General features: G+C 44.5%; 2 protein-coding genes across 2 annotated transcripts in view; both read right to left on the minus strand.

Annotated features, from left to right (window-relative positions):
• The window catches only part of vps13a (vacuolar protein sorting 13 homolog A), a 124,650-nt gene extending 114,803 nt beyond the window's left edge, over positions 1-9,847 (minus strand). Inside the window, exons 1-4 of the mRNA XM_007904924.2 lie at positions 9,694-9,847; positions 2,813-2,856; positions 2,174-2,216; positions 865-960 (exon numbers count right to left, since the gene is read on the minus strand). Coding sequence (XP_007903115.2) covers positions 865-960; positions 2,174-2,216; positions 2,813-2,856; positions 9,694-9,793 — 283 coding nt within the window. The 5' untranslated portion in view covers positions 9,794-9,847. The remainder of the gene's footprint in view (positions 1-864; positions 961-2,173; positions 2,217-2,812; positions 2,857-9,693) is intronic.
• A 2,328-nt stretch (positions 9,848-12,175) lies between these two features.
• On the minus strand, positions 12,176-13,514 carry LOC103186099 (C2 calcium-dependent domain-containing protein 4C-like). Its single transcript, XM_007904932.2, has one exon. It carries the CDS (start codon positions 13,512-13,514, stop codon positions 12,177-12,179), a length of 1,338 nt encoding a protein of 445 aa, XP_007903123.1. The 3' UTR covers position 12,176.
• Between the last annotated feature and the right edge of the window lie 298 nt (positions 13,515-13,812).

The following is a 13,812-nucleotide window of genomic DNA, read 5'->3' on the forward strand; positions in this document are numbered from 1 at the left end:
CTGAACATACCTGGATTCTTTTCTCTTGAAAAGAGGGTAAGGGTTGACCTGATAGAGGTCTTTGAAATGATGAAAGGTTTTGATAAGGTAGATGTAGGGAAGATGTTTCTACTTGTGGGGAGACCAAAACCAGGGGCCATCAATATAAAATAGTCACAAATAGATCAAACAGGGAAGTTAGAAGAAATTTCTTTACACAGAGTAGTGGGAATGTGGAACATACTACCACACGGCGTTATAGATCAAATAGCATAGATGCATTTAAGAGGAAGCTAGATAGGTACATGAGGGAGAAAGGAATAGAAGGTTATGCTTGAAGACTTAGTTGAGGAAGGGCAGAGGTGGCTCACATGGAGCATAAACACCCGCATAGACCAGTTGGGCCAAATGGCCTGTTTCTGTGCTGTATATTCTAATGTATTCTAATGTATTATTCATGCTACAAAACAACAACAAAATTATATTTATAGAGCGCCTTTCACGTCGGGAGGAGTCCCAAAGCGCTGAAAGGTGAGATTGCAAAATTCACTGTTGACATACATTTCGGCATATTATTTGTGATCAAAAAGTCTAATCAAGATCAAATGTATACCATATTATCATATATGGTACAACTAGAGTAACCACCATCAAAGACTAAGCAGCATCCATCGAAGCTTTCTAAGATAGGTTTCCAAGAAATTTTCTTTACACTAACCAGCTTTAAACAAGGTTTAGTTAATATATAGTATACACTTCCCATTTACAAATGCTACTTGATTTGTACTATAAACATTGCATGCATAACATTACTTCTGTAAAAGATTCACGTAGTTTTCATTATAGATTTGATCTGAAAAATTATTGTAAAAAAGTTTTACTCACTGGCACTAGGAACCACAAGCAAATAAACTCCGTCAAGTATAGCATCTACCGGTTGATTATAGAGATTATTCCATGGAATCTTCAGTTGAAGTTTGGCTGAAACATGCAAAAGTAGTTAAATGAAAAAGTACTAAGAGTTGAAAGATGTTATAAAATAATAATCCTTGCATTTGATATAGCGCCTGATCACGTCTTCGAGACGTCTCAAAGCGCTTCACAGAATATACTGTGAAGTGAATTGACTATATATTTGTGGGCAAAACATGGCAGCCAATTACGCACAGAATAGATGGGATGAAAAGAATGAGGGAGCATCCTAACAACAACTTGCATTTATTTAGCGCCCTTCACACAGGTAGCATCCTGGAGCGCTTCACAGTGGTGGAGTCTGACAATGAGCCAAGGGGAGTGGGTAGGTGACCATAAGCACAATCAAAAAGGAAGGTCTTTAGGCGGGATTTGAAGGTGGGGAAGGAGAAGGCAAGGCGGAGGGATCGAGGGAGAGAGTTCCAGAGTTTGAGGGCGTAGCGGCTGAAGGCACAGCCACCAATGGTGGAACGGATGCAACGAGGGGCAATTAGGAGGCCGGAACCAGTTGAGCAGAGGCAGCAGTTGGTGGAGTGGGAGGTAAGCAGGTTGGATAGGTAGGGAGGTGCGAGGGAATTAAGTGATTTGAAATCAAGTGAAGTGATACATCCTTCTGCATGTAACAAACGTATTCCTCATCTGCTTTAGGCAAAGATTAATGTGGTCAAGATTAGAGGCAAAACAGTTACCATCAAAATCATTGATACATTATACAATATATTTCATATAATGTATAAATTATAATAATGTATATAATGTATTTTATATAATGTCTCCTTCCCCACCTTCAAATTCCCCGACCCACCCGCCCCACCACTGGCGGGAGAGCCTTCAGCCACTCCGCCCCCAACCTCTGGAATTCCATCCCCCAGTCACTCTGTCTCGCCCCCTCCTTAGCCTCCTTCAAGTTCCGCCTCAAGACCCTCCTCTTCGACCATGCCATCGGCCACTCCCCTTCCCCTCTCACCGACCCCAGCTCGGGTCTGAAATGCTGTACTCAGTCCAGCGCCTTGGGACGTCCTCCCGATGTGAAAGACGCTTACAAATGTAATCTTGTTGGTTGTTTTGTATATAATCAGTTGGTAGGAGTCTTGCCTTTAGAGTCAGAAAACTGTGGATCCAAAACCCAGATCGAGACTTTGTAGGCTCATAAATATCTATGTGTTGAAAGAGGCTCCAAAAAGTTAAATCTCATCAGTTGCAGTAGAAGCGAAACACTTACCAATATGCCCAGCTTTTACTTTGAATGGTACATCCAACTCACTCTGGAAAACAAATAAACACAGATGTAAAATCAAACTTTAAACAATTACAACATCTCTGAAACTTATCAATCACCAACTAGACGATTTGTTTTTTTTTATATTTAGATTATTGCAGCTAGTATAATTAAATAATATTTGGCTACCAGAAGGGCTGGAAACATTATTTGTGTCTCTGCTATTCCCATTCATTCAAAGTCTCCATTTCCATGCACTTAATTCAGGTAGTAATCTCTTGTGGAAAACATTAGGACATGCCTTCTGAAAGTTCATGCAGATGACATTGATTGATCACCTGTTTCACATCTCAGTGACTGTGTCAAAGAACTCTATAAAATTAGTCTAGCTATCATAAAACAACATTGACTCTCCACAATCACTTTTTAATTTATCCAAATGCTTATTTTCTGTCCATGATGATGGATGCAGGTCTGCTGTTGGCCAACTATTGAATTAATGGAGGAGTGTAGATAATGGAGTCTATCAATACTCGCCACTGAAACTTAACTTTGAGCCTTACATTTTCAATTTCAATCCAATGGTCCATATTGCACAGTATGAAATCAAACACAAAATAAACGCCAAAAAAAAACCCTTACCAATGCATTTTCTTTAACTTCGAGGTTTGTGAGTACTGCATTTCCTGTAATACAACACAAAATATTTTGTAGCAGGTAATGACTGAAAGAAATCAGTAAAATCATACATGCAGAGTTAATAAACCTTAATAATCTTCAAAAAAAAAACCTTCCCTGGATCGATCTCTGCTCTCAAATTACCAACCCATCTCCAACCTCCCTTTCCTTTCCAAGGTTCTTGAACTAGTCGTTTCCCAGCTTCGCACCTTCCTCTCTCACCACTCGCTATACAAACCCCTCCAATCGAATTTCCATCTGTGACCAGGGCTCCCTCTGTCCCCTCGTTCTCCTTGTCCTCTCTGCTGCCTTTGATACCATCGACCATTCTATCCTCCACAGCCTCTCCTCTCACCGCAACCTTCATGGTCCTTTCCTTGAATGGATCAGATCCTACCTCTCACACCGTTTCCACTTTGCCTCCACAAACAGCTTCCCCTCCAGCCCCCGCACAGTCTCGTGCGTGTTCCTCAGGGCTCTGTCCTTGGTCCTTTCCTCTTCAACGTGTACATGCTCCCTCTTGGTGACATCATTCACAGACATGGGTCAACTTCCACATGTATGTGGATGACTCCCAACTCTATCTCTCTGCCTCCGCCCTCGATTCCAGGACATCTGATATCCTGACGGCTGCCTGTCAGACATCAAGTCCTGGATGAGAGCTAACTTTCTATAGTTGAACGTCAACAAGACCGAGGCTCTCCTGATTGGGTCCTGTCAGCGCCTCCGCACCTCAGACACTGGCAGCATCACCACCCATGAATGCAAACTCCACCTCACTGAACTGGGCCCGTCGGCTTTCCCAACTCTTCCCTCCACAAGCTGCAGATCATTCAGAACTCCACAGCACATGTCCTCTACCACACTAGGCTCCGTGACCCTATCACCCCCACCCTCGCCCAGCTCCACTGGCTCCCAATTCCCCAGAGGATAGAATTCCAAATCCTCATCCTCGCCTTCAAGGCCCTCCAATGACTTGCTCCTTCCTACCCCTGTGACCTGCTGACCCCATATCAACCTGACTGCTCTCTCCGCTCAGCAGGCTGTGGGTATTGGAAGAGTTCCCATCTAGCATCAATGAATCCAGCTTTAATGTTTATCCAATTCATTTCCGACATATAGGACCGACAGAATAAATTATAAAGATTTTTGAGGTTTGAAATATTTTACTGAAGATAGGAACTATAACTCACTCTAAAATTGATGAGCCCCCTAGTGGGACATTAATCATATCTCAGAGCTTCATAATATAGCCTCCATTTGAAATGCAGCCATCAAAATCCGGCAATTCAGATACATCTACGAATCAGGAATTAAAATTCCATGAGGATGAAATTATGAAGAAATATACTTGATACTTTCTGAATAAAAATTCCAAGAAGTCATTTCTATTTTTTTTACACACACACACACATACCTTGATAACAAATTATGAGTATATTTTGATATTTAGAGAAACTTTTGGCCCTCTGCAGACAAGGACCATTAATGTCAGTTTTAATCTCTAAACTAAAACCCCAAGTATTTATCAGGGGTTTCCCAGGACTATTTTTCAATCAAAGAAGAAGATAATCAGTGGGAGGGGAATTTAACAAAACAGGTAAATCAGTGAAAAACGGGATTTACTTTGTAATGTTAATAAAATTCAATCAATCAAGCCAGATACTAGTACTTGTTTTGTTTTTTAAAAAAAGACCTTCACAGATTGAGACAACAAACCAGATCAATGTTTTTGAATACACACTTATTCCAGAACTGGCTTACCAGTCTATGATCACATTTCCAGAAACTGCTCACCTGCATGTACAATGGTACTTTGCATACATATCCAGACCAATAGTGCAGCAAATCATGGTTCAGAATATTAGCAAGAGTTCAGGCAGAATCCATTTTAACTTTCAAAATGACCTAAATAAATACCCAACAAGGAGTAAGCTGAAGGATTGCTCTTAAAAGAACCAACACAGACACAATGACCTTCTTGTGTGCTGTAAACATCTGTGGTTCGATCATGGATTGTAAATAGAAACAGCAAGTTTCTTAAAAATAAAATTTGAAATAAAAAATGTTACCAATTAAGTTTCACCCACAACATTTGGGATTTATAAGTGAAAACTGGTTAAAAAACATCTTTATATATAGTGTAAAAAATTATTTTGTCTTGCAATTTATGATCGCACAGAATAACATAAACCTCTTAAATTCAGTTTTAATTTGGAAGCTATTTTTAAGTACTGAGAAAATTGGCTTCCAAGTTAAGATAGAATTTAAGAATTTTCCATAATAGAATTAGAGGAATGCTGAATTAGCAAGGTGGCTTCAGTTTACTTTGCCATTCAATTGCAGAAAACTATGGCTTATTGCCTGAATAGCAATAGATCTGGAATTAAAGGTGGTGTGGAAGAGATAAGAGTTGGAAATCATATCGGAATAAACTAAACTAGCACCCACGATAGTTGGGGCCTCAGAGCAGACCACCCACTCTATGCTTCTGACTGAAGATGCATACTATATTTGGACTGTCATTCATGTCACATGCTGCATCTACTATGATTGACCGTTTCATGGAGTCTCCTCCCATTAGTGGTATGCAGTTTTGGTCTGTATCCTTGTTACTGTGTGCAGTTTTGGTCGCCTTATTTAAGGAAGGACTACATGCCTTGGAGGGGGTGCAGTGTAGATTTACTAGGTTCGTACCAGGGATGAAGGGGATGTTACCAGGATAGGCTGACCAATTTTGGCTTATATTCTCTAGAATATAGATGAATTAGAGGGAATCTTATAGAAACCTATAAGATCATCAAAGGGCATGATAGAGTAGATAGTGGGAGATTGTTTCCCCTGGTTAGAGAAACTAATACCAGGGGTCACAACCTTAAAATCAGAGACCAGCCCTTTCGCACAGAGTTGAGGAGGAACCTATTCACTCAAAGGGTGGTGAATGTATGGAACTCACTACCCCAAAGGGCTGTTGACGCTCAGTCCTTGAACATATTCAAGACTGAGATAGATTTCTTATTGCAAAAGGGATTAAGGGATATGGGGATAAGGCATGGTGAGGTTATTAGCTGGTTAGATTAGAAGATCAGCCATGATTGAATGGCGAGGCAGGCTCGAAGGGCCATATGGCCTACTCCTGCTCCTACATGTTATGTTATGCAACCTTGTCATTCTGCTCAACTCTGAGATTTTTTTTAAATTTCCCCAAATGTAGTACATGACCAAGATCACAATATTCCACTTCCGAGCTGGAGATTGGGGAGGTTTCGGGTTGTAGTGGCTGAAAGCATAGTCGCCAATGGTGAAACAGAGGGGACAAACGGGAAGCCAGATGTTAATATAGGCTTCGTCGAAATGTATTTTTTTGATTACTATATATCTAGAGTGAATATGCATATATGTATACATGTCTATGTATTAAGAGTTTTTAGAAATCATTGTAACAACGGAATTGTGGAGACTGGCTCTGTCAGCAAAAGAGAGGCAGTCACCTTGGTGCCAGCTGCTGTAACACAATGAACTTTACAGTATATTCTATGAAGTGCTTTGAGACATCTAGAAGATGCGATAAGACGCTATATCAAATGCAAGGATTATTATAATAATAGTGCCTTTCACATCAAGAGGAAATCCCAAGGCGCTGGACAGTCAGGGATTTGGACCCGAGCTGGGGGTCGGGAGTGGGGAGGGTGAAGGGCAGAGCCGGGCAATGTTGCGGAGGTGGGGGAAGACAGAGCGGGTCATGGCACGGATGTGGGGTAGAAAAGACAGTTGAGGGTCAAACAAGACTCCAAGGTTCCGGACTGGCTCAGTGAGGTGGAGTGCGCATCCATGGATGATGGTGCTGTCAGCGCCTGAGGTGTGGAGCCGTTGACTTGACCCAATCAGGAGGGCCTCGGTCTTGTTGTCGTTCAATTGTAGAAAGTTAGCTCTCATCCAGGACTTGATGTCTGACTGACATTCTATCAGGACAGCAGTGGCCCTGGAGTCGAGGGTGGAGGCAGAGAGGTAGAGTTGTGTGTCATCCGCATACATGTGGAGATGTCAAGGCGTGGGGATTTGTAAACAAGTGCGAGGATCTTGAAGTCAATCTGCACCGTGGTGGAGTTCGACACCAAGATGGGGATAGAGGTACGATCAAAGAGGAAGATCTTCAGATTCAATCTGAAGTAAGAAGAGGCAGTCGAGGAAGATTACATGATCAACTGCATCAAAAGCAGCAGAGAGATCCAGCAGACTAAGGAGGCAGAGGGAGTCCTAGTTACAGAGAGAACGTTATTTGTGACTTTGACAGGTGCTGTCGGTAGGGTAGATCCCACTTATGAGACCAATGTTAACATCCAACTCAGAGACGAAGCAATACAGAATATAATCCATTTCACCAATCATGCGAGTACAACTGTCAGTAATGCAAATATTGGAAGAGAGCCATTAGCTAAAGTTGGAAAAGCAGTTGGGCTTTTAATAAACTGGGCGTCATCTGGAAGTATGCCAACTTTCCCTTAATACAAGAAAATCTGGACAAAAATGGTGCAAGAACCTTGAAATCAATGGGGGGAGGGGGGTGAACCAACGATCGATTATCATACATGAGAGGTGGAGGGAGTTTATTTACTTCATGGGACTTTATTTGCTTTGTATATCACTGGGTTTCTTCAGGTTGCTGATTAGCAATGTCTTAAACAATAGATGGCTGAATATCACAGAATCGTGGCAAAAGACAAATACTACAAGATGATACTTTCAACATTTAAGATACAGGAAATAAGCTCGCCCTGAAGTATATCAATGAATAAGAAAGTTAAAAAACAAAACAGGTATTTGTAAGCAAACTTAGAAAGAAAAAACACCTTCAGTTGGCTTGATAATGTGCTCTAGACATCAGGATAAACATTATGCTTTCTATTAAGTATCATATGAAAAAAATAAAGAGCTATCACTAACAGTTGTGCCAAGAGAGGGATTGAGGGGAAGTCAACGATATCAAGGGAAAATACCGTACAGCAAGATCATGATGATTCAAGAAAAAGCTAGACTCTCTCCGTCCCTCTCGCCTTCTATCCCCACTTGACCCTCCCACAACCTCCCTCTGTTCCAGCCTGGGAATCCTCCGCCGGGCTCACCGTGGAAATCGGCGTTGGCTATCCAGCAGCAGCCATACCGACTGCCCCATTCCCCACCACACAGACCCGGGGAGCCAACTTCTCCTTCCTCATCCCCATCCTCCCTCCCTCCCCACGCACCCTTCTGTCAACTGCTCCCTCCACATCAGACTACAAAACGTCCGCTCCCTCTGTAACAAGGTCCACGCCTTTATCACCTCAAGGCTGGACTATGGGAACTCTCTCCTCGACGGCCTTCCCGGCACCTCCCTCCACAAGCTGCAGGTCATTCAGAACTCTGCAGCTCGTGTACTGTCCCGCACCAGGCTTCGGGACCACATCACTCCCACCCTCGCTCGCCTCCACTGGCTCCCATCCCCCAGAGGATCGAATTCAAGATCCTCATCCTCACCTACAAGGCCATTCATGGTCTTGCTCCCTCCTACCTCTCCGACCTACTATCCCCTACTTACCTGCCCGTACCCTCCATTCCTCTGGCTCCGGTCTGCTCCACATCCCCCGCCCCAACCGCCCTACCATCGGTGGCCGGGCCTTCAGCCTCTCAGCCCCGAGGCTCTGGAACTCCATCCCCCAGTGCCTTCGCCGCCTCCTCCCTTTCCTCCTTCAAGGCCGGTCTCAAGACCTTTCTCTTTGACCGTGCCTTCAGCTCCCCTCTCGACTCTCTACCCCCTCCTCGCTCCCTCCCTTCCCTCCCCTCACCCTGACCATTTCCCCCCCAATGCTTGGGACCTGACCCAACTGTCCAGCGCCTTGGGACGTCCTCCCGACGTGGAAGGCGCTCTATAAATGCAATCTTGTTGTTGTTGTTGCAGACCTTTACACAACAGATGGGAAAAGAAGGGCGTGGGAGTAAAGAGCGGGTGAAGACCCATGTGAAGCGTAAACACAGATTTGGACTGGTTGGGCCGAGTGACCCGTTTCCATGCTGTTCTTTGTGGGGGAAAAAAACCTCTTAGGGACCACGATCACCTAAGAAATGGCACCGCTCAACAGCAGCGTGTCCAGAGACAGGGTGGGGATTGGTGCCGGCCTTACAAAGCCTGGGTCCCTCACTGGGAGTGTAGACTTGCAGCTCTGCACCGGACTTTGTAAGCAAATCAAGGGCACGTTCGCTTGCATTATTTTTTTCTGATTTGTTTTTTTTAACAAAAAACAACAACAGGCACGACACGAAATGACGAACTACACATAAAAAAATACACACACGAAATGAAACGTCTGGACATCTCCCGACTGAACGCCGTTGCTTCTATTTGGGTGTTTTGACGAGCAACGTAACACTATTTGGTGCAGAGCTGCGAGACCACACCAACCCCAACCCCAACCCCCACCCACTCCAAGTGTCGTCCTCGTAGTGACCCAGGTTTTCTGAGGCCAGTAGCAGACCCCACCCCACCCCTAACCCCCTCCTCCTCCTCCTCCCCTGACACGCTGCTGTCGAGCCGTGTCATTTCTCGGGTGGTCCTGGTCACTTCAGAGGTCTTTACAAACGCGGTCAACCGCACTCTGCAGTACCGCGCAGGATCCCGAGGGGCGGGTCCCTCACTCCCCCCACCACCCCCGGGGAGGGGGAGAAGGGAAGGGGTGGGCCATTTTCTCAACTGTCAAAAACACCAGGAAACGGCCGGGAAATTAAATACACGAACAGCCCGCAAACATAACATCATCTGTTAACTTATTTTTTTTTCTCTCTCTCTCTCTCTCTCACTCACTCCTTTTTACCTCCCCATATTCCTATTGTCAGCTGCGAGCTGTCCAGGTTCACCACGTAATCGCCCAGGAAGCGGTTCAGCACGTCGATCACGATGGACTCGAACACCATCCTGCCGTCAGCAGCATCCTCGGGGTCCCCTGGACCCCCACACCCCGCCCGCCCGCCCGCCCGCCGCTGTCCACCCGCTCCCCGCCGCCGCCGCCGCCGCCCTAAACCGCACAGAGGAGGACCCGCCTGTGTCTGAGCAGCGAGAGCACGAGACTCACTCACTCACTCATGCGCACACGGGGGGGGGGGGGGGGACCGAGCGCGAGCGTCAGGTGCCGTTTTTTTTAAAAACGCACACCAACCGACCCCCCCGACGCCACAGCGACCGGAAATGCCGCCCACGCGCGCGCGCCCACCCGCCCGCCCGCGCGCGTGCGTCACCTTACCTTCACCAGCAAAGGCAACCCGCGCTCCAAAGTTGACAGCTTGGGGCGGGTTCGCACCCAGTTGGGCTATTTTCGCGGGAGGTTGTTGCTGCTGCTGCTGCTGGCGTTACGTCGGCTTTTTTTTAAAAAAAGGCTTTGGGCGGACGCCTAATTTTGACTTTAAACTTACAAAACGTCTTTTGCGTTTTAAGACGTTTTACTGCGTCGTTTGAAAAAAAAAACACTAAAACCCGAATCGGTCAGTCTCTGCGGCGCATAGGAGGCGACACGTTACCATCGGGCTACTTTTGGGCTAGTGCTTGGTGGATTTTGGACTCCGAGCCTATTTTAATTCCTGGCAAGTTCCTGGTCGCGGGTGGCGATGGAGAGGGCGGTTATTTCTGGGCTTAGGAGGAGTCTGAGGCCAAACTGTCCATTATTTGCCGCTCCGGGTCCTTACCCCGTGTGAAGGGCGCTGTAAAATTTAAGTTGCTATGTAATATAGTACATGGTTAGTTTGGGACTTATGTGCGTGCGACCGTCAGGAAGGTGGGAGGCGAACTCGATGACCTTGGTCTTTTTGCGTTCACCATTTCTTATGTTTTTACGCGGTTGCCCGGTCCACCTCGCTGAGCCAGTCTGGAACCCTGGCGTCTTGTTTGACCCTCAACTATCTTTTCTACCCCACATCTGCGCCCTGACCCGCTCTGCCTTCCCCCACCTCCGCAACATGGTCCGCCACTGTCTCACACCACAGGCCACAGAGACCCTCACACACGCCTTCATAACATTGAGGCTCGACTACGCAGACTCCTTGCTTGTCGGCCTCTCCAACTCCTCCCTCCTGCAGGCTGCAGATCATCCAGAACTCTCCCAGACCAGGCTCCGTGACCCTGTCTCCCCCATCCTCGCCCCACTCCACTGGCTTCCATCACACAGAGGATACAGTCCAAGATCCTGGTCCTCACCTTCAAAGCCCTCCACGGTCTTGTTCCACCCTACCGCTGTGACCTCCTAACCCCCTACCATCCTGCTCACTCCCTCCACTCAGCGGGCTCCGGCCTGCTTCACATCCCCCGCTTCGCCAGACCAACCATTGGCGGGCGGACCTTCTGCCACTCTGCCCTCACCCTCTGGAACTCCATCCCACAGTCCCTCCACCTCACCCCCTCCTTTGCCTCCTTCAAGACCCATCTCAAGACCCTCCTCTTCGACCGTGCTTTCGATCTCCCTGCTTCCCCCCCCTGCCCTCCACCCTCCCCAATCCCGACCCTCAGCTCTGGTCCGAAACTCTGACTGTCCAGTCCTCCCAACGTGAAGCTTTACAATGTAATTTTGTTGTTATATTTTTGTTGTTCGCAGTTAAAGTCTTAAAAGTGTTGGCGTGGAAGGTAAGCTGACAAGGCGTTAAGGAGCAACTTTGAATGCCAATCGATTTAAATCACACAACAGAGTTTATTATTATTATTGTTATTTATTTTGCATCACCTCCAAATCATAAAACTTGTGAATGATTCATGGTCGAACATAAAATTGTTATAATGTACATTTGTAATACTTTGAGCTCCAAAGAGAATGGGATTATTTACATATTTTGTTACTTTCATTTTTTAACATTTTGATACATTTGCAAAAGAAATGCAACAAAGCAACATAACCAAGATGTGTACATTTCATGAATAATCAATCTAACGTATATTGATAAAGATATACACACAAAAAAGTTACACAGGCTACCAATTAGACAAAGTGGAAGTAAAGTTCCCAGTTTACTTGCTTACAGGTTGGTATTGTTTTCTAAATGATATATGTTGTTTCCAATGCCTTTACTTTTCTGTGTTCAGAACTAATTAACTCAATGATGAATTTAAGAAAACGTAAGTAGTAAAGTAGTCCTACTTGTCAAGATTTCTAGATATACTGAAGCACACTTTTGTTGAATTTGTCTATAAATCTCTGAATTTCATTAGCAAACTACTGTACTGATAGCAACTGTGTTACGATTAACAATGGCGTACTTTTATGTGAAACTTGGATATAGTATAGCAACTCCAATAATGGGGGGCTTTCTGAGTGTATTAGAGATGGTTTGGCAGAAGGGATGAGAGAGGAAGCTCTTTTTCGCCAAGCTGGGTATTACGTTTCAGGTTAACTCCCTTGTTAATAACCTTTATTTTGAAGTACATGTTCTTGTAATTTTCCTCCGTTATCCCATCAAAGAAGAAGTCTTCATTGAAAATTGGATTACTACTGTTCTTTATTATGGTGCTGCATTGTTTTTGAAATTTACCTGGCATCAGGTATAAAAGCACATAGCAGTTGACATTCTTTATCTCAAAGTCTTTATCATACAGTTCCTCCACTGCAATGACACGCACCCGAAAGGTGACTCTGCTGAAGTCGAATTCTGTGGAGAGCCTGACTGTGCCTCTTTTATTAAGTAGGATTGTGTGCTCGTTAAACAATCTTTCACGACACTGGAGTAGATCAAGGGGAAAGATTGCTGAATGTGCAAAAGGGCATCCATGCAGAGATGTTTGACAGCTGTAAACAGACTTTCTGGAAATACTGGGGCTCGTATCTGTAGAGCTACATTCATCGGTTGAAAATGAGCTGTTCCTTCCTAAGGTCTGTTTGGATTTAGAGTGCAGAACCTGAGTGGAACTCTCATTGCTGAATAATTTCAAGAGGGAAGACCCGGACACGGACCGATGCAGGGATGGAGAGTTAAAGGGAGATGACTCTGATGAAGATTGAGTATCACTGTCAAACGTGCCTTGACTGGAGAACATTCTGGATGACTTAGATAAAGGTAATGTCAGTTCAGGAAGGCTTAGATGCTTTATCTGCAGAAAAGTGTTTGTAGTTGACTGTCTCTGATCATCATCTGTTATGTATTCTTTCTGCTGTAAGGTTTGCTGTATAGAACTAGTGACTGGATCGACATGGAATAATGATTCCTTTCGTCTGGTATGAGGATTCTCCAATAAAGGTGAAAATCCATAGCAAGGCATCAGCGATTTATAATCTCTAATCCTATCTTTGTCACTGCTCTGGTTGTTGTCACTGCTCAGATCTTCAGCACTTTCAACCTGTATTATATGACAATTTGCTAGATGTGCAAAGTTCTTATTACTATCACATTTTCTGGAAAAAGAAGGAATATCGTTGCATGAAGCAGATAGTTTCAATTTGCATTTATTGAACTGGTTGCAAGAACCTCGTGAGCTATTCCGCTGGGCTACTGGAAGCTTGGGTGGAATAAAGAAATCTGGTATTTTGTCTGGTGTCAGTACATTGCTGTATAGTCTGGAGATCTTTACCCTGGGTACACTTCCATCATATGATGCAAACATTTTGCTGTCAGAAGAAATGCTGTTTTCACCTGATGCACGGACTTTATCAAACAGCCACATGAATGCTGAATATTCTGAACTCAATACAATTTAATGTCAATTGCATGCACTCTGAAAGAAAGATACCACAGAATTACATGTAAAAATCTGAAATATTTATTTATTGCAAATCTATTTCAAAATCTATATATCTAGAAAATACAATTGAATAGATTTATTGGCGATTAGTTAGAGTCCTAAGTTTTAATGAACACTTCATTTTGAATAAAATGATGCTATAACTTATGCTTACCCAGTTAGAAACTAAATAAATGCTATTCATGAGCTAGGCATAGCTAGTTTTAATATTCTTTTTGAT

This window comes from Callorhinchus milii, unplaced genomic scaffold, assembly GCF_018977255.1.
Source record: "Callorhinchus milii isolate IMCB2004 unplaced genomic scaffold, IMCB_Cmil_1.0 Scaffold1, whole genome shotgun sequence".
NCBI classification, from domain to species: Eukaryota; Metazoa; Chordata; class Chondrichthyes; order Chimaeriformes; family Callorhinchidae; genus Callorhinchus; species Callorhinchus milii.